At 61.1% G+C, this 18,983-nt stretch overlaps 1 protein-coding gene across 1 annotated transcript in view; it reads left to right on the plus strand.

Moving 5' to 3' along the window:
* PLXND1 (plexin D1) overlaps positions 1–15,306 on the plus strand; it is a 47,932-nt gene extending 32,626 nt beyond the window's left edge. Inside the window, exons 14-36 of the mRNA XM_020872523.2 lie at positions 968–1,067; positions 1,166–1,305; positions 1,991–2,158; positions 2,251–2,341; positions 2,493–2,756; positions 2,846–2,995; positions 3,674–3,788; positions 5,921–6,028; positions 6,108–6,220; positions 6,973–7,077; positions 7,552–7,682; positions 8,063–8,261; positions 8,759–8,905; positions 9,037–9,193; positions 9,575–9,678; positions 9,757–9,820; positions 10,430–10,464; positions 10,675–10,779; positions 11,197–11,360; positions 12,410–12,557; positions 13,541–13,681; positions 13,853–13,927; positions 14,175–15,306. Coding sequence (XP_020728182.2) covers positions 968–1,067; positions 1,166–1,305; positions 1,991–2,158; positions 2,251–2,341; positions 2,493–2,756; positions 2,846–2,995; positions 3,674–3,788; positions 5,921–6,028; positions 6,108–6,220; positions 6,973–7,077; positions 7,552–7,682; positions 8,063–8,261; positions 8,759–8,905; positions 9,037–9,193; positions 9,575–9,678; positions 9,757–9,820; positions 10,430–10,464; positions 10,675–10,779; positions 11,197–11,360; positions 12,410–12,557; positions 13,541–13,681; positions 13,853–13,927; positions 14,175–14,291 — 2,941 coding nt within the window. The 3' untranslated portion in view covers positions 14,292–15,306. The remainder of the gene's footprint in view (positions 1–967; positions 1,068–1,165; positions 1,306–1,990; positions 2,159–2,250; positions 2,342–2,492; positions 2,757–2,845; positions 2,996–3,673; positions 3,789–5,920; positions 6,029–6,107; positions 6,221–6,972; positions 7,078–7,551; positions 7,683–8,062; positions 8,262–8,758; positions 8,906–9,036; positions 9,194–9,574; positions 9,679–9,756; positions 9,821–10,429; positions 10,465–10,674; positions 10,780–11,196; positions 11,361–12,409; positions 12,558–13,540; positions 13,682–13,852; positions 13,928–14,174) is intronic.
* The last annotated feature ends 3,677 nt before the right edge of the window (positions 15,307–18,983 follow it).

Here is an 18,983-nt window from a genome sequence, read left to right on the forward strand (position 1 = left end):
TGCCCTTGACCACCCCACCATCCCTGGATCCTGTCTGCTCCCCAGGAGTCACTCACTCCTGGGTCTCCCCGACTTTGCTCAGAGCATTCCCGCCACGTGTCCTGGCCTTCCCTGCTTCACCACTCTGGAGCCGGCTCCCCCGGGAAGCCCTCCCAGGTTCCCCTGAGCAGCCTGCTTCCACAGAAGCCTCGCTCTCATGGAAAAAACATGCTGTTGGGAAAGTGCAGGTCTGCTGGTGGGTGCAGAGACCTGGGCCTGCAGCCGTGGGGCCTGGCCCAGACAGGCTGGAAGAAACGTGGTGGGCAGGGACTTCCTTTCCGGAGGCTGTAAGCCAGGCTTTGCAGATAAGGGCGTCAGTCTCCCAGCCCAGCAGATGTTCTCATGGTTGGAGAACTTCCACGTACCCCCTTGGGCTTTCCTGGTGGCGCTGCAGTAAAGAAGCCGCTGCCGATGCAGGAGATACGGGTTCAATCCCTGGGTCAGGAAGATCCCCTGGAGGAAGAAACGGCAACCCACTGCAGTATTCTTGCCTGGAGAATCCCATGGACAGAGGAGCCTGGGAGGCTACCGCCCATGGGGTTCCAGAGTCAGATATTACTTAGCGACTACACAGCGACAGAAGACCATCTTATCCAATCCCCTGCCTACTACATGCAGAATTGTGGTAGACTCGGGGAGGGCAGTCCCAGAGAGGAGCTGGGCACCAGGGTGACACCTGGGAGCCAGTGGCTGTTCCCCAGCTGATCCGGAATTGTTTCAGGATTTTGACAAGAGTGATGCCGTCAGGAGTCCTGGCCCAGGCGCCAGTCCCAGCTGAGTGGGGTGCGGGGGGCTGAGTACAAGGAGGCGGGGCTCACACATCCTGGGAGTGGAGGGGGGCATCGTTCAAGGGAGAAAGCAGAGGGTGCCTGCCTGGCCCCCGGGCCCCACCGGCTGCTCCTTGACCAGACTCGCCTCCCCCACCCAGGATCGTGTGCGCCACGGGCCCAGCCCCAGAGGCGTTCTCGGACGTGGTGACGGTGAACGCCTCCAAGGAAGGCAGGTCTCGGGAGCGCTTCTCCTACGTGGTAAGGGAATGCAGCCTGACACCCCCCCCCCGCCCACCACCCTGCCAGGCTCATCCCGGGCTGGCCTGGGACCTGACCGCCCGCCTGTTCCCCCACAGCTGCCCCTGGTCCGCTCCCTGGAGCCCACCATGGGCCCCAAAGCAGGGGGCACCAGGGTCACCATCCACGGGAGTGACCTCCACGTGGGCTCCGAGCTCCAGGTCCTGATGAATGACACGGAGCCCTGTACGGAGCTGCTGTGAGTCCCGGGGCCGGGGGGCCGGGAGGGGATGTCCTCGCACCGAGCATCACCGGGGACTTCACTGGCTGTGTCCCCTGGCCAGGCCCCTTCCTCTCACTCAGCCTCAGCGTTCCCACCCAGCGCGGACAGTACCCGGGAGCTGGGGGGGTACTGTGCCCTTCATAAGTGACCTTAACCTGCGGTGAAAACGGTGACAATTGTGCAGGGTCTGAGACCTGCCGCCGGGTGTGGCCAGAGGCAGGGCCATGGTCCAGAAGGTCTCTGTGAAATGCCCGTCTGTATTATACACTTAATGGGTGCCAGGTCCCGTTGATGGGCACGCGATGAACCCCACTGTCTCGGCCCCCAGGGGACTGCCCTCTCTCGGGAACTGGGAACATCCAGTGGGGCTGGGGTTAGGAGGAGCCTGGGCTTTCAGGGCTGTAGGGGCAGAGCCTTCGCAGGGGCAGGAGCCGGAAGGGTATCTCTGAGAAGGCTTCTTGGAGGAGGCGGGACGGGGCAATGTCGGAGAGGAGAAGGTGGGGTGGACAACTGGAGGGCAGGTGCGGCAGTGGGAATGTGGAAATGGTGTCTGTGTGAGGCCGGAGCTGGCGGGTGGGTGGCTCAGGGCCATGGGGTGCCGCGCAGGGGAGGCGGCGGGAGACGGGTCCGTGCTGACAAGGCCTGCCGCTCCTCTCTGCAGGCGCTCGGACGCCAGCATCGCCTGCACGGTGCCAGGGGGCGCCCTGCCGGCCACGGTGCCCGTGTGCGTGCGCTTCGAGCAGCGGGGCTGCGTGCGCGGCGGCCTCAGCTTCCAGTACATGCCGAACCCGGTGATCACGGCCATCAGCCCCCACCGCAGCCACGTCAGGTGAGACGCGGGCGCCACCCCCTGGCCCGGGCACGCCCCGGGGCTGCGCGTGGGCTCACGAGGCTTGCTGTCTCTCCCCCCCAACCCCGCAGTGGCGGCAGGACCATCACGGTGGCCGGCGAGCGCTTCCACATGGTGCAGAAGGTGTCCATGGCCGTGCACCACATCGGCCGCGAGCCCACAGTGAGGGCGGGGCCCTGGGGCAGGGTGGTCTCAGCCCCCCGCTGACCGGGCCTCCCCGAGCCGTGTCTTCTCATCTTTGCCCCCCTCTCTCTCCTTCCGTGTTTCCCCCCCCGGACTGCCCACCCTGTCCCCGACTGTGGCCCCCCTCCAGCTCTGCAAGGTCGTCAACTCCACCCTCATCACCTGCCCGTCGCCCGGGGCTCTGAGCAACGCCTCGGCCCCCGTGGACTTCTTCCTCAACGGCCGGGTCTACGCAGACGAGGCGGCAGTGGCCGAGCAGCTGCTGGAGCCCGAGGAGGCTCAGCGGGGCAGCCAGTTCCGCCTGGACTACCTCCCTGACCCGCAGTTCTCCACGGCCAAGCGGGAGAAGTGGATCAAACACCACCCCGGGGAGCCCCTCACGCTGGTGATCCACGTGCGTGCCGGCGGGGGCGGGCAGGGGCGGGGCGTGAGCAGGCCGGGCTCCGCCCCGGCCCCGGGTGAGCACCCCGTCTGCCCCCGCAGAAGGAGCAGGACGGGCTGGGGCTCGAAAGCCACGAGTACCGCGTCAAGATCGGCCAGGTGGCCTGCGACATCCAGATCGTCTCCGAGAGAGTCATCCACTGCTCCGTCAATGAGTCCCTGGGCACAGCCGAGGGGCAGCTACCCATCACAGTGAGTGGACGGGGCGCCGGGGGTGGGGGTGGCCCCCCTCCCCGGTCGTCTCAGCTGAGCACCGTCATGCTCAGGAGACAGTGGAGGAAAGCAGAGCTTTATGTCCCCACTGGGCAGATGAGGAAACTCGAGACCCAAGAACTGAGTGACCAGCCCCCAGCTGGGCCCGATGGGGCTGGGCCATGAGCGGTGGTCCCTGTTCCACCTGGTCGTATAGCCAGAGTCTGGGCCGCCAGTCACCATGCAGTGTCACAGAGGGAGGGAGATCTCTTCTGCACTGTACCTGCTTGCATGCCTCCTGGGATGGGGAGCTCACCCCCTTTCTGGCAGCACATGCACCTCACGATGACTGTGACCTGCAGAAGCTGCCTTTCACCTGCACCCCAGTCCCAGTTCTGCCGTCTGAGCCCTGAGACCTCACTTGCTCCCCTGTTCCTCTGGTATCCCAATAGATAACTTTGGTTCACAGGCCAGGCTCTGTGAACTGACTGCAGTCATCACAGAACTAGTTATCACAGTTCCCTGTATTTATTGAGTCTCCCCTTCTGTGCCAGGCCCAGGATTAAAGGCTTGACAAGCGTCATCTCATGTAGCCCTCACAGCGTCCCCAGGAGGCGGGTGGGGTTATCCAGGGCATATGTCCGGGGAAGCTACAACTCCCTCACCGCACCCCCACAGATCCAAGTAGGGAACTTCAACCAGACCATCGCCACGCTGCAGCTGGGTGGCAGCGAGACCGCCATCATCGTGTCCATCGTCATCTGCAGCGTCCTGCTGCTGCTGTCCGTGGTCGGTAAGGAGCGCCCCCCACCTCTTGATGCTTCGTGGGGCAGACCTGCCCACCTCGCCTTGGTCCCCTCTGAAGACCGGGCACCCTGACCAAAGGCGTGGAGCTGGGAGCGGGTCAAGGACGGGCACTGTTGAGAGGCGTGCCGGCGCGGGCCCTGAGCGCCAGGCAGAGGGACTTGGGACGCTCTGTGGGCTACTGCAGGCATTTCTGAGAGGGCTGCGGGTGGAAGATGGCCCTACACGTTAGGTAGGCTATGCCCTTGTTAAAATAATGGTTACAAAAGTACTATATTCAGTGTCACAGGGCCTTTTGAGCTCTTGTACACTGCTGGTGGGAATTTAACTGGTGCCGCTGCTATGGCAAACTCGCCACCAGTTTCCTCGAAAGGTTAGCGTTACTGCATGACCCAGCAGTTCCCCAACCCGGGCATCTGCCCAGGAGAATGAGAACACGGGTCCACACCAGCCCCTGTGCACCAAGGTTCACAGCAGCTTTATTCATCATCACCAACAGTGGCAACGGCCCAAGATGTCCATCCACTGAGGAATGGACAAAGAAAATGTGGTTTAGCCACATGGCATAGTATTAAGTCATACTAAGGAAGGAAGTTCTGACATGTACTTCAGGGTGGGTGACCCTTGAAATTGTCATGGTAAGTGAAAGATGCTGGATATGAGGCCACCTGTTGTTTGGTCCCATTTATATAAAATGTCCAGAACAGGTAAATCAAAAAACACAAGACAAATTAGTGGTTCCTAGAGGCAGGAGGAGGGTGGATAGGGAGTACCTGTGGCAGTGGGTCTCCTAGGGGCAGAAAAAGTTGCTAAAATTAGATCATGGATGGTGTCACAGCCCCGTAATATACTAGAAGTCACTGACTTGTATAGATAGATAGATTAGATGATATGTGTATTATCTCAGTGAAGCTAGTTTTTAAAAAGTAAAATATTCAATATAGAAAATTTTAGGGAAAACAGAGATAGAATATATAAATATCTTTCTGCTAAAAGAGAACAGAAATCACCCTTAATTCTCGTATCTAGAGAAATCCACTGTTGATCACTAGTTCATGCTTTTTGCTCCACAGGTAATTTACTTTTTCAGTTAATTTTATTAGAGTTAATCTGCAGTGTGGTGTTGGTTCCAGGTGTGCTGCAGAGTGATTGAGTTACGCACACACCTATGTCCGCTCTTTCGCAGGTTCTTTCCTGTACAGGTTATTACACAGTATTCAGTGAACTTCCCTGTGCTGTAGATGCCTGAGTTGGTTATCTGTTTTGTCTAAGTGGTGTGTACATGTCAATCCCAGAATCCTGACCTATGCCTCCCTTCACCTTTCCCCTTTGGTAACCAGAAGTTTGTCAAAGTGAGTCTGTTTCTGTTTCCTAAATAAGTCATTTGTATTTTTTATAGCGTATGATATTTGTCTTTAAACTTCCTTCACTTTGAATGATAATCTCTAGGTCTGTCCATGGTGCTGTAAATGACATTATGTCCTTCTTTATGGCTGAGTAATATTTCATTGCATCTTTATCTACTCCTCTGCCGATGGACACGTAGGTTGCTCCCTTGTCTTGGCTATTGTAAGCAGTGCTGCAGTGAGCATTGGGGTGCATGTATCTTTGGAAATCTATGATTTTCCCCGGATATATGCCCAGGACTGGAATTGCTGGGTCATAGAGTAGCTCTGTATTGAGTTTTTAAAGGTACTCTGTACTGTTCTCCATTAACGGTGGTACCAGCTTTCGTTCCCACCAACAGTGTAGGAGGGTTCCCTTTTTTCCACACCCTCTCCAGCATTTATTATTTGTAGACTTTTTGATGATGGCCATTCTGACCAGTGTGAGGTGACACGGAATCATTTTGATTTGCATTTCTCTAATCATTACTGACGTTCATCTTTTCATGTGCCTCTTGGCCACCAGTATGTCTTCTTTGGAGAAATGTCTATTTAGATCTTCCGCCCATTTGTTGCTGGGGAGGTTTGCTGTTTTTGGCGTTGAGCTGAGTGAGCTGCCAGAGGCTTGCAGGCAGGCTCTCTGCCTTCCACCCAGGCCCTGCACATGGCAGGTTAACGACGCATACTCCGACACCAAACGGATGGCGGGCCTGATCCACCTCTCTGCTGCCCACAGCCCTGTTCGTCTTCTGCACCAAGAGCCGCCGCGCCGAGCGCTACTGGCAGAAGACGCTGCTGCAGATGGAGGAGATGGAGTCCCAGATCCGGGAGGAAATCCGCAAAGGTAGCAGGGGCAGCCATGCGGGACCTCAGGCCTTGGCGTCGCCCCCTGATCCACTCACGGCCACCTGCCTGCCCACCAGGCTTTGCAGAGCTGCAGACGGACATGACAGACCTGACCAAGGAGCTGAACCGCAGCCAGGGCATCCCCTTCCTGGAGTACAAGCACTTCGTGACCCGCACCTTCTTCCCCAAGGTCAGTGCAGGCTCCCCCCGGCTGCTGATACCTCAGGAGTTCCTTGAGCCCTCCCTGGGTCCTGGGAACCTAGAAGGCACGTCTATGCCGATGGGAGAACCTGAGTGTGGCATGGGCCCTTGAGCAGTGCGAAACCTGCACACCCGCCTATGGCAGCCCGGCCCCCTTCCCTGGTTGCCCTGCCGGGCCTGCCGAGGGAAAGGGCCCAGGTTCCACCCCCTGTCCCAGCTTTCTTTCTCTGCTCACTTGCCTGTTCAGGTGTGCCTACCGAAGGCAGCTGGCAGCCCTGCTCTCCTCCTGGGGTGCTGGGCCTGCCTCTCCTCTCACCGGGGGGCCGTCCTGTCTCCATCTCTTCCTCCCGTCCACTGGACTCTGTCCCCTCCCTTCCATGCCTCCTCGTGCTGTTCCAGGGGCCGCTGCCCCGCCCCCACCCTCCTCAGCCTGTCAGGAGTATCCCTGCAGGTGGCACCGCCCTCCTCGGGCCACCATCCTTCCACACTGAGCTGCTTTAGCTTCCTCTTACGCGTGTGCGCTCCAGCTTTGCCACCCCTGGACTTAAGCCTGGTTCTGCTTTTCCTCCAGGAAGCCCCCCTGGGATTCCCCTCCCCTCCCCTCCCCTCGAGTCCTGGGGCCCCTGGGCGTGGTCCACTGCCTCATCTTCCTGTCGAGTGGGCTTGTGCATTTGTGCCGCAGCCCCTGCGTGAGTCTGGGGGTGTGCGGCCCTGCTGAGACACCGGGGGTCTTCTCCACAGTGCTCCTCCCTCTACGAAGAGCGTTACGTGCTCCCCTCCCAGACCCTCAACTCCCAGGGCAGCTCACCGGTGCAGGAGACCCACCCGCTGCTGGGAGAGTGGAAGGTGAGTAGCCCCCCACCCGTGTACACACACACACACACACACACACACACACACACACGGGGCTGCCTCGCGGCGCCCCACCTCGCTGTGGGCCCCACTCTCCAGTTCATCTGATCCATTGATCCTAATCTTGGGAAGTTAGGAGGAACCTGCCATTGTAAGGTAGTGAACTCTCCATCCCAGCAGGTAGTCAAGTGGCCATTGGGGGTATTCTACGCAGTGACTCCCAGACCAGAGAGGGGAAAGGGTTGGGTCCCCCTGCTGCCTAGAGAATGGAAGATGGGCCCCCTCGCCTGAGCCCCGCCTTGCCAGCTCAGCTGAGCCATTGTTCCTGGTCACAGGGAGTTAGGTGGCATCTCCCACTAAGAGGTAACGAGCGCCCCATCCCGGGAAGCATTCCAGGTGCCACACCAGGCATCCCGAGTGCTGAGACATGGGACCCTGTCGCCATCCCTCACCACTTGCCCCCCGCAGATCCCCGAGAGCTGCCGGCCCAACATGGAAGAGGGCATCAGTCTGTTCTCCTCGCTGCTCAACAACAAGCACTTCCTCATCGTCTTCGTCCACGCGCTGGAGCAACAGAAGGACTTCGCGGTGCGGGACAGGTCAGGCTGCGGTGCGGGCTCCGGGGGAGGACAACGCATCCTGGGTCCGCCGGGCTGGATCCAAGCCTGGGGCAGTTTGCAGAGCATCATGTCCTCGGGGCAGCCAGCATCTCCCCAGTCAAGCCCTGGGGCTATGGAGGTCCTGAGACCACCCCCCCATTCTGTCCCTGCCTGGTCCTGCCTGCCCAGGACAGGGCTCATGGGCACGGTGGTTACTGTACACGGTAGGGAAGGTAGGCTCTTTCCAGGGAGATTTCTGCCTCATCCGCCCATCTGTCCAGCGACGAGGGGGACACCGGAGCCCCCACGGCACGGTCCTCGGGGCCCTGGGGCCTCGCGGTGCAGCTGGTGCTGACGCCCCGCCCCCCGCCCGCCCCCAGGTGCAGCCTGGCCTCCCTGCTGACCATCGCGCTCCACGGCAAGCTCGAATACTACACGGGCATCATGAAGGAGCTGCTGGTGGACCTCATCGACGCCTCGGCCGCCAAGAACCCCAAGCTGATGCTGCGGCGCACGGAGTCCGTGGTTGAGAAGATGCTCACCAACTGGATGTCCATCTGCATGTACAGCTGCCTGCGGGTGAGGGCGCCTGCCGCCTCTGCCAGGACCCGTGACTGTGGGAAAGGGGCTGGCCCACAGGATCCGTCACACGGGCCGGGGAACAGAGGCCGTGGCAGGAAGACACTCTTCTCAGCCCTCGAGCCCTCCCTGGCGTGCCTTTGAGTCCAGCTCTGCCACCTTCCTGCTGGGTGGCCTTGAGCAGCTTGCTTGCCCTCTCTGAGCCTCGGCCACAAGGATGCCACCACTACCTGGAAAGGTTGCTGGTGTGATAAAATGAATGCGGCCGTCCAGGTTGGGCGATGTCTGAGCTGGGAGTCCAGGGAGACGCCCTGGGTGTGGGGGCGGGAGGGCTAAGTGGCACCAGGATCAAAAGGAAAGTGTCAAGCAGGCAGGGGTGGAGGGGTTGGTGGAAGAGGGGTTATGAGGGATTCCGGGGGGTGGGCCACAGGCTCGGGACTGGAATTGAGGCTGGGCGGCTGGCTTCAGCCTCTGACCGCCCCCTCCCCGCCCCCCAGGAGACAGTGGGGGAGCCCTTCTTCCTGCTCCTGTGCGCCATCAAGCAGCAGATCAACAAGGGCTCCATCGATGCCATCACGGGCAAGGCCCGCTACACGCTCAATGAGGAGTGGCTGCTGCGAGAAAACATCGAGGCCAAGCCCCGGGTGAGCCGGCTTGGGGGGTGGAGGGGGGGTCCCGGCTTTGCTCTTGACACCCCCACCCGCAGGCTGTCTGCCCGGCATGCCGGTGGGCAGCTGCTGACCGCCTCCCCCCCACCCCCGTCTCTGTCTTGCAGAACCTGAACGTGTCCTTCCAGGGCTGCGGCATGGACTCGCTGAGCGTGCGCGCCATGGACACAGACACGTTGACGCAGGTGAAGGAGAAGATTCTGGAAGCCTTCTGCAAGAACGTGCCCTACTCCCAGTGGCCGCGCGCTGAGGACGTGGACCTAGGTGGGCAGGGTTGAGGGGGTGGCCGGTGGGCCCCGCTCGGTCACACAGACTCTGGTCACTGCCACACATGCGCCGTCCAGGGCTCCAGGGACGTGGAGACAGTGCCATCATCCGGGAGCTCTTGTTGGGCCTGGGTGGGGAGTTCGCCGCAGGTGATGACGGCCCAGTGGGCAGGAGAGGCGGGCGCAGCCCCTCCGACCGCCCAGTCATCGCCCCAAGGTTGGCTGTGCGGAGCCACGGCTCCGTCCCCCTGCCCGGCACCCCCTCCCAGTCTCCCAGATGCAGGACTAGAGGCTCAGAGAGCTCTGGGGCCCCCCCCCGGCTCTCTCCCCGTGGGTGGGTGCCTCGGCCCTCACCCCCTACCCTCACCCCCGCCCCCAGAGTGGTTCGCCTCAAGCACACAGAGCTACATACTGCGGGATCTGGACGACACCTCGGTGGTGGAGGACGGCCGCAAGAAGCTCAACACGCTGGCCCACTACAAGGTGGGCCCTGGCCCCGCCCGCCCCCGCCGCCCCCCTCCCTGACCTCCAACCTCTGACCGCGGCCTCTCTCCCCGTCAGATCCCCGAAGGCGCCTCCCTGGCTATGAGCCTCACGGACAAGAAGGACAACACCCTGGGCCGAGGTAGCGGACAGGGGGCCGGGCCCTCCTGAGCGGCCCCGGAGGGGGGAACTGAGGCTTCCAGGGGCCGGGCCGGGCACCCCGCCGCGGTGCAGCTCGGGCAGGGCCTGTGGCCAGGCCTCCTCGGCGCTGGGTTCCTGCAGGCAGCCAAGAGGGGCCCCAGGAGCAGGGAGGCAGTTGTAAGAGGTCTGGGCAGGCGCCAGGCCATCGGGGGTTCAGGCTGTGTCCCTGCCTCACACCACCGTCCCTACCTTCAGATACTCCAGGCTTGGGGTCTCAGGGTCCCTTCCAGCAGCTGGTGAGGTCTGGGCTCCGGGGGGCAGTGGGTGAGGGCAGCCCTCGTGGGGAGATGCCCCGTGTCCATCTGTGGTTGTCCTCTTGGGGACGTCTGTCTGTCTGTCTGAGCCTCGTTCTGTGCGTCTCTCTGGATCTCTCTCTCAGCCGTCTAACTTTGCATTCCCCTGTCTCCTGTCCACACGTCTGTTGGGCTCTCCGTCCCGCTGGGTTCCTTCTCCAGCTTTCTGCCTCCATTTCTGGTTCGCTCTCTCCCCCCCCTCCCCGGCCCCCGCTCCTGTGTTTTGTTTATTTATTGTGTGTGTTTCCCTCTCGCAGTGAAAGACTTGGACACAGAGAAGTATTTCCACTTGGTGAGTGCCCTGCCTCCGGCCCTGGGGATGCCCGCCCCTCGCTGGGAGTGGACTTGGCCTCCTGCCGCCCTGGGCCTCTGGAGGCTGTGCTCCCAGGCCTGGGGAAGGCCGGGGTGGGGAGTGTGCGGAGCCAGGCGCCCGCGGGTCCCGGAGAGGGCCTCCCAGGGGCTGCTGCCTGGCGCCAGCGCTGACCCAGCCCTGGCCTCCCAGGTCCTGCCCACGGACGAGTTGGCGGAGCCCAAGAAGTCCCACCGGCAGAGCCACCGCAAGAAGGTGCTCCCAGAGATCTACCTGACCCGCCTGCTCTCCACCAAGGTGCGGCCCGGCCCCCGCCGCGTCCTCCCCCCCGGGGTCAGCTGGGCGCACATGCTGGGGGAGGGGGGGACAGCTCTTCCCCTGCGGGGCCAGCCGCGCTCCCAGCCTCTGTCTGCCGGTGTGACAGAGAAGGCAGTAGTGGCCCAGCAATGTCCCCAGAGCCACATGGCTAGGGGCAGAGAGCCCACACCCCAGCCCAGCAATTCCTTCCGACAGTCCTGTGCAGTGGGTTTCACCAACCCATTTCACAGACAGAACACCGAGGCTCAGAGCGCTTAGGTGGCCAGCCTGGGGCCACACAGCTTCCTGCTCAGCCCCAGCACCACGGGCTCCCCACCGCTGCCAGAGGCACCTGTCACCACCCCCACCCCACCCTGTGTGTTCCTGGGCTGACAGCCGCCACCCCTTCCCCTGCAGGGCACGCTGCAGAAGTTTCTGGATGACCTGTTCAAGGCCATCCTGAGCATCCGGGAAGACAAGCCCCCACTGGCCGTCAAGTACTTCTTTGACTTCCTAGAAGAGCAAGCGGAGAAGAGGGGCATTTCAGACCCCGACACGCTGCACATCTGGAAGACCAACAGGTGGGGGGGCCTCGGAGGGTGGGGGGGGGCTGGTTGGGGGTTGTGGGGTTGCTTCACTGGATCATGCCAGCAGCAGTGGGATTGGGGTTCAGAGCCTGGGTTCAGTCCCTTACGCCATTCCAAGCTGTGTGAGCTTAAACAAGCGACTTAACCCCCCTGGGCTTTAGTTCCCCCAGCTGGAAAACTAGGGCAGTAAAAGGAACCCACCATAATTGTAAGGATTAACTAGAAGTGAGCATTGTCTAAGTTTTGCCCTGTCATCCCTCTCCCCCCAACCCCATCCCTTGGGTGGGCACTGTCAGCTCCGTTTTGTAGACAAGCACGCTGAGGCTCCCAGAGACGCGCCTGCCTCCATCACATCCCTCCTTGGAGGCGCGTGTTACCTTTTCAGAGACCCAAACCCCAACAGGAAGTTGTTGAAAAGTTCAGCCTGACTCTCCAAAAGAACTGCCACAGATGCAGAAGTTTCTCTGTCGTTGCAGGGGCTGCTCTGAGCCATGGGGGGGGGGGGGTGTCCCCCGTTCCAGGGCCCCGTCACTGGAGAGGCGGTTTTACCAACCCTCCCGCCTTCTTAGGCCTCGCCCACCCTCAGCCCTTTCTGGCGACCCAGCTAATGACAGACGGACTCCCCGCAGCTGCGCAGGGCTGGAGGAGCCATGGGCTGCCAGGCGGGGCGGGGGCTCTAATGAGAACCAGGACTGGGCCCTGGCTCCTGGCTCCTGGCTCCCGGCTCCTGCGTGCGAGCAGGAGGCTCCGCGGGGGATGGAGCGGGCAGTGAGGGTCAACTCAGGCCCCCTCCACGCAGGAAACCCGGCTCCCAGCCCCTCTGCCCACCTCCCCTGGCTGGCTAGGGACAGTCACCAACCCCATTTGTGGAGGAGACACCGAGGTTCCCAGAGACTCCATCCAGTCTCCGCTGACCTCAGTAGCAAAGCCAGCCTGTCCTCTGGGCCTGCCGGCCTCCCTGGCCCGAGCCCCCATCAGTGACTGCTTTCTCCGCGACCCACCCTTGGGCGGGGCTCACACCACTGCCTCCCTCTGTCCCCCAGCCTTCCTCTGCGCTTCTGGGTGAACATCCTGAAAAACCCACAGTTTGTCTTTGACATCGAGAAGACGGACCACATTGACGCCTGCCTCTCGGTCATCGCTCAGGCCTTCATCGACGCCTGCTCCATCTCCGACCTGCAGCTGGGCAAGGTCAGCTGCTATGGGCAGGCCACCCGCTGCTACGGGGACAGCAGACTTTCTGGGAGGGGAACCAGAGGAGCTCAATGTGGGGTGAATGGGGTCATCAGACGGGGGTTCTCCCAGAAACGGGCACCCACAGTCACAGACTCCAGGGCTGTAGCTGCCTCAGCTGTGCCCAGTACCAGCTCCCTATCTCCAGGCCCTAGAGCCAGGCGGGGAGGAGCCAGGCGGGCGTGGAAAGCCCGTGTGGTCTGATAGTGTCAGCAACCAGCCGGGCTCCAGGCGCAGCTCTCATGGCCACGAGCCACCCGGTGGGCGCTGAGGGGGGGCAGGGGGGCACAGGCATGCAGGACGGAGGAGGAGACCCCTGAGAGAGAGGGGACTATCGGGAGACGATGCAGAGGCTTGAGCGGGAAGGAGAGAGCCCGGCGTTCCAGGCCGAGGGGCCATGAGTGTTCATGAGAAAGGAGTTAGACCTGGCCCTGCCGTCACCCCGTGACTCAGAGACGGACCACAAAAAAGGCAGAAAACGCCATCACCTCTCACGTGCTATCTGGGAGGGCAGGACGCCCGTGACAAAGAACCGGGAGCATACTTGGCACGCTTCGCTCTCGGGAGGAGGAAACATGTGGTGGGAAATATTCCACTGAGACAGCAGTCAGGCTTCCAGAAATCTTAGCCACCAAGACCCATAACCCTCAGCAAGGACGCAAACTAAACAGCCTGCGTGTCCAAGAGCTGGCACCAGCCCATGCGCTTTCCCCTCCTACCCACGGCGGGTAGGTCCCCCGTGAGGTCATCACCCTGAGAGTCCTGCAGAACACGGGGCAGAGAGGAGAGGGGTGGGGAGCCCCCAGTCCAGAGCCCGCAGCATAGGGACGCTGGCTCGGGGAGGGCCCGTGTGTGCAGCGGCGTAGACGTGGGCCCAGGAAGAGGCGAGTCAGCTGTCTGCACCCAGCGTCTTACTCCCTGGCTCCTCCCCGCCCACCCAGGACTCACCAACCAACAAGCTGCTCTACGCCAAGGAGATCCCCGAGTACCGGAAGATCGTGCAGCGCTACTACAAACAGATCCACGACATGACCCCGCTCAGCGAGCAGGAGATGAACGCGCACCTGGCCGAGGAGTCGCGGGTGCGGCCGGCTCCACGGGGACCTCGCCGGGAGGATGGGAGAGGGGCAGGACTTGAGCATCAGCAGGGCGGAGGGCGCTGTGTATAAGTAGCAGGTCTGGACTGGTCCAGGCCTGGTTCAGACCATGGAGTCTCCATCACGCTCCAACTCCCGCCCTGTCTTTCCTTGCAGAAATACCAGAATGAGTTCAACACCAACGTGGCCATGGCAGAGATCTACAAGTACGCCAAGAGGTATCGCCCGCAGGTGAGCAGCCCCCAGTGTGAGGCCCGGGGCACCCCCGCCCTGGTCAGCCCTGCCCACCCACTCAGGGAAACCCGGGGTGAGTGGGTTCTCCGGGCCCCAGGACGTTCGATTGTGCTGTGGGCATGGCTGCCAGCACTGGGAATCCAGGCCACGTGTGTGTGTACTCCCCCCAGATGTGTGGTGGGACCAGGGGGGTGTCCTGGGCCCTGACTAGTTCCTCTGCCGACTGCCCCCCCCACCGCCCCAGATCATGAGCGCCCTGGAGGCGAACCCCACGGCCCGGAGGACGCAGCTGCAGCACAAATTTGAGCAGGTGGTGGCCCTCATGGAGGACAACATCTATGAGTGCTACAGCGAGGCCTGAGCTGCGGGGCCGGCGGGCGGGCGCCCTCCCGTGACTTCACTCTGCCCCCCGCCCCCGAGGGCCCCGTGTGCCTCCGACGCTGGCTGGGAAAGGACACTGCCAGGGGCTTTCTCTGAGCCCGGCAGAAGAGCCCCTGGCCCTGGCCCCACGGGCACCGTCCCCTCCCACCTGCCCTCAAACCCCAGCTCTGGGCCTTGAACACCGTCCACCCAGCACAGCCTGGACGGTGCCCCCCCCCAACCCGCTCTGTCCTGGCCCAGTGCCGCCGAGGCCGCCAACGGGCAAGGAGGGCCGCCTGGGCCCCAGGCCACAGCCAGAAACGCTACCTCATCCTGCCTGGCAGAGGGGGAGGCCCTGTGACCCAGCCCTCGGTTCGCTTCTGCTTCCACCACCAAGACGTGGTCCCCCGCCGTCTCCGCCTACCTGTGGAGGAGCCTGGCCGCTCCCGGCTTCCAGCGGCATCAGGTTTTTCTATGGCTCCAGCAGACAACAGCAGAGCAGGCGGCGTCCACGGCCTGCGGGAGGCTCTGTGCTGTCCTGGAAGCTGGGCTGAGGCCGGGGGACCCATCTTGGGTTGAGGATGGGTGGGAGGGGGTAGGGGAAGGGGGCTGAATTGCACCAAGGCTGTAGCTGGGCTACGTGATCTTGCTGGAAGTGTTTCTAAAGATAGCACCACTTTTTTGTTGTTTTTTTTTAAAAGAAGCTTTTATATATTAAAGAAACTTATCACACGCCAACTGTGAATAGCTGCCGCTAGTGCGGAGGCCCCGGGAGGGGGCCCCCGGGGCTCCCAGCGCAACACTGGAAATGACTGTTCCAGGGATGGGCGGACCTGGCAGAGACGCCCCCGAGCCCCGAGATCATCGCCCTTTCTCTTCTGTCGGAAGTGGCCGCCTGGGGCTGGCCTGGTCAGTGCCTGGACGGGCTGTGGCCCGCGGGGCGGGGCGGGGCTGGAGGGGAAGGCTGGGACGCTCTGGAACCTTCTTTATAATAAAAGCCTGATGGGAAAACCTGCCGTGAGCTCCAGCGTTTATCCTGAGATGGCCGTGCTTGTAGCAGAAAGGAGGGCGGGGAGCCCGACTTCAGACCCCGCCCAGCCCCCTTTGTGAGGGGCAGGCAGACACTGACTCTGGCTTCTGAGCCGCTCTGCGGGGTAACAACGCCAGCGCCCACTGGCCACCAGGACGATGCTACAGCAGCTGTGTGTCACCTCCCGCTGCCCCTAACCTGCTTACCTGTGTAACAGGCCGTGAGGATGTGTCCCCATCTTACAGATGGAGAAACTGACTCAGCACAGCCAAGGAATCTCAGGTCTTGGGAAAGTGAGGACGACACACCAGTGTGCAGAGGCCCTCGTTCCTCTGTTCCACACTTCCTCCGGGCTGGCGTGTCCACGGTGGCCCCAGGAGTGTGTGGGGAGCTCCAAGCTGACCACCCTGGGCAGAGAGCGGACGTTTATATGCTCGTCCTGAATTTGTCATCAGTCTGGACAAATACGTATGGGCTTCCCTGGTGGCTCAGGTAGTAAAGAATCCACCTGCAATGCAGGAGATGGGGGTTCAATCCCTGGGTTGGGAAGATCCCCTGGAGAAGGGAATGGCAACCCACTCCAGTGTTCTTGCCTGGAGAATCCCATGCAGAGAAGGGCCTGGCGGGCCACAGTCCAGGGGGTCGCACAGAGTCGGACACGACTAAGCAACTGACTCAACACTTTGACAAACATGTACCGTCAGCCCGTTATTCAGATGAAACGCAGACCGCCCCGGGCTGGTGTAACCCTGGACTCTTCCTTGCCACTGTCCTTGACTTGGCATCAGCAAATCCCACGGAGACCCCCAGCCCTGCCTGCCCCCAACTGGCTCTGGGCCTGAGCCGGGGCTGAAAGTCACTGAGCCCCAGGAAAGGTCACTAGAGGACCAGCCTCAAATTAGAAGCAGCTTAAGCAAGTCTTTTTTTCCTTTTAGGAAGGAGAAATAACCACACGTATATATCAGGAGTAAGAACTAGGACAGAAATGTGTACAATTTAAACAAAACCCCACCAACACCAGTTCTAGAATTAATGAGCACAGAAAAGTAAGGAGAGAAAAGTAAACAATTTTTAGCTTTAAAAATAGCCTCCTCTTGTCGTGCCTTCTGGGTGGAGAGAGATTATCTTTTCAAATTTTCTATTCTGATCACTGATGCCTTTTTATTAAGCAGCAGATTTTCTAATGTGAGTTATTGACACATTTGATGGGGTTTTTTTTTTGGGGGGGAGGTGTGATTCTAGAATGAATACATGCTTTCTGCAGAACTGTCAAGGAGGACAGAAAGCATGGAGAAAATAAAAGCTACCCTAACCCACCCGTGATTTGAATCTCAGAGAATGTTGTCCCAAAGCCCAAATCGTGTGCCCGTCTGGGATGTGGGCAGACGGGTAGGAACTGGAATCAGGACGTGCTCCATCCTGCAAGCTGCCTTTTCCCCACGTGGCCTTTCATCAGCACCATCTTTCTGTGCCATTAAATATTCCACAGCCTGTTTTAATGCCTGATTAACATGCAATTCCTCCTTGAAGTTTAAAGAAGCATTTGCAAGTGGAGGAAATCTCTCATTTCTGGGGTCACCTGCTCACCACCCCCAGTCCTTGCCTGGGCCCCCGAAGGCTTGCCTTGCAGCTCCAGGTGTCCGTGGGCTCCGTCTGCAGGTCACAGGTGGGGACTTCGGCAGACTGTCTGTCCTCAAGCCGGGGAGCAGGCTTTCCCGAGTCTCGTGGGTGCTCCATGCTGTCTGGCCTTGGCCAGGTCGCGACTCCTGGCCAGCCCCCAGCTCGTAGAGGTGCCCAGTGATGCCCGCCCCCCAAGCGCCTGCCCGGGGTGCCTCCCACAACCAGACCCCCCCTCGTGGGAAGTGCCAGCCCTGCTCCCTGCCAGCTGCTCACGGGGGCCCTGGGGGCTCTGCCAGCAGCCCCATGACAGAGGCCCCAGGGAGGCAGCGAAGCCGACGGCACAGCCCGGCAAAGCCTCGCGTGGGACCAGCGTGGCAAGGGCGGGGCTGAGAGGAGGGCGGGGCGGGAAGACGACGCTGGGCTGCCTCAGTTTCCCTTTGTGTCCATCTGCCCCAGTTGACCTCTGCTACCCCTCAGATCTACTCCTCGGTCTCCACCCCCCTCCCCGGCACAGCAGTCGCCCCTCATCTGGACCATCTCAGCAGCCTTCTGAGCGAGCTGAGGTCTCACCCACCAAGTGGTCGCCGGGCAGGTAGTCGTGTGTACCGCACACTGTGGATGCCTCACTGACCCCTTTCTACACATGGTCCCTCAACAAATCCCATCCACCGAGCGTAAACATCTACCCAGCATCCACCACTTCCGACCCTTCCCTCCGTGGCCGGCCCCCCTCACTGGACCGCAGCAGGGGCCACCACCCTGGCTTCCCTCGTAGCTTAGACGGTAAAAGACTGCCAGCAATGCAGGAGACCCAGGTTCGATCCCTAGGTTGGCAAGATCCCCTAGAGAAGGGAAATGGCTACCCACTCCAGTATTCTTGCCAGGAGGGTCCCATGGACAGAGGAGCCTGGCAGGCCACAGTCCATGGGGTTGCAGAGTGGGACATGGCTGAGCGACTCACACACACACCGCCCTGGCCTCCTGTGTCTGCCCATGTCCTGCTGCGGGCACCCTGCTGCTCAATGGCCTCAAATGGGCATTTATCACAATTAAAACAAAACCCAAATTCTCACCCTGGCTCATGAGGCCCTTCAGGATCTAACCCTTGTCCACCCTGCAGCTCTCGTTATGGTGTCTACTGCTGCGTAACAAGCCACCTCAGCACATTCACGGTGCTCATGTGTCTGTGATCGGGGTAGGGCTTGCGAGGGAAGGCCCGTCCCTTGGTGTCAGTGGGGCCGCTCAACAGGGGCAGAAGATCCGGTTCCCAGCTGGCACATGCCCAAGGGGGGCACACTGGTGCTGGCTGGTCAAGGAGCTCAGCTGGGGCTGAGAACTGGGGTGTCTCGATTCTCATCCACCGGCTGTTTGGTCTTCCCCACTGCGTGGTGGCTGAATTCTAAGCACAAGTATTAAAAAATGGAAAAACACCCCACACACAGGAAGCAGAAGCTGCCAGCCTCTTGAGCCCTGGGCCCAGAAAGTGTCCCAGTGTTGTCTCAGTACTCGATTCAAGCGATCACAAAGCCCAGAATCAAGGGGCACGGAGGAGACTCAACCTCCCCTCCTGCAGTGTCACATGTTTTAAAAGAACCCAGACCTCCCCTCTGCACCTCCGGCTACCGCCTCTGTGTGGGCTTGAGCCATCATGAGCTGCCTCGCAGTTCCGGCGCTCATTCCCAACCCAGGGCCCCTGCACTTCCCCTTCCTGCCGCCAGACCCACAGTCCCGCTCAGTGCCTAGTCCAGTGATCCATACTTCCTCTCAGCTCCTCTAATCCTTCCTCTCTGTAACCGCAGAGCTCCTTCTCAACACACACGTCAGTCTCTCGCCTGCCTGGAACCCTCCCTGGCGCCCACTGCCCCCAGGATGACGCCTGCCTTCCCGAGTCTACTCCTCCACGCCTTGCTGCCCCATCCCCCACGGCCCAGGGGCTCATGCCACGCGCCCCCAACCTGTGCTCCTCCCAAAGCCACAACTCGCCCCCGTCCCAGTCCCATCCCACTGCCTGCAAGCCCTTCCCCCCTCATCTGCCTGGCGATT

Source organism: Odocoileus virginianus, unplaced genomic scaffold (assembly GCF_023699985.2).
Source record: "Odocoileus virginianus isolate 20LAN1187 ecotype Illinois unplaced genomic scaffold, Ovbor_1.2 Unplaced_Contig_2, whole genome shotgun sequence".
In the NCBI taxonomy this organism is placed as follows: Eukaryota; Metazoa; Chordata; class Mammalia; order Artiodactyla; family Cervidae; genus Odocoileus; species Odocoileus virginianus.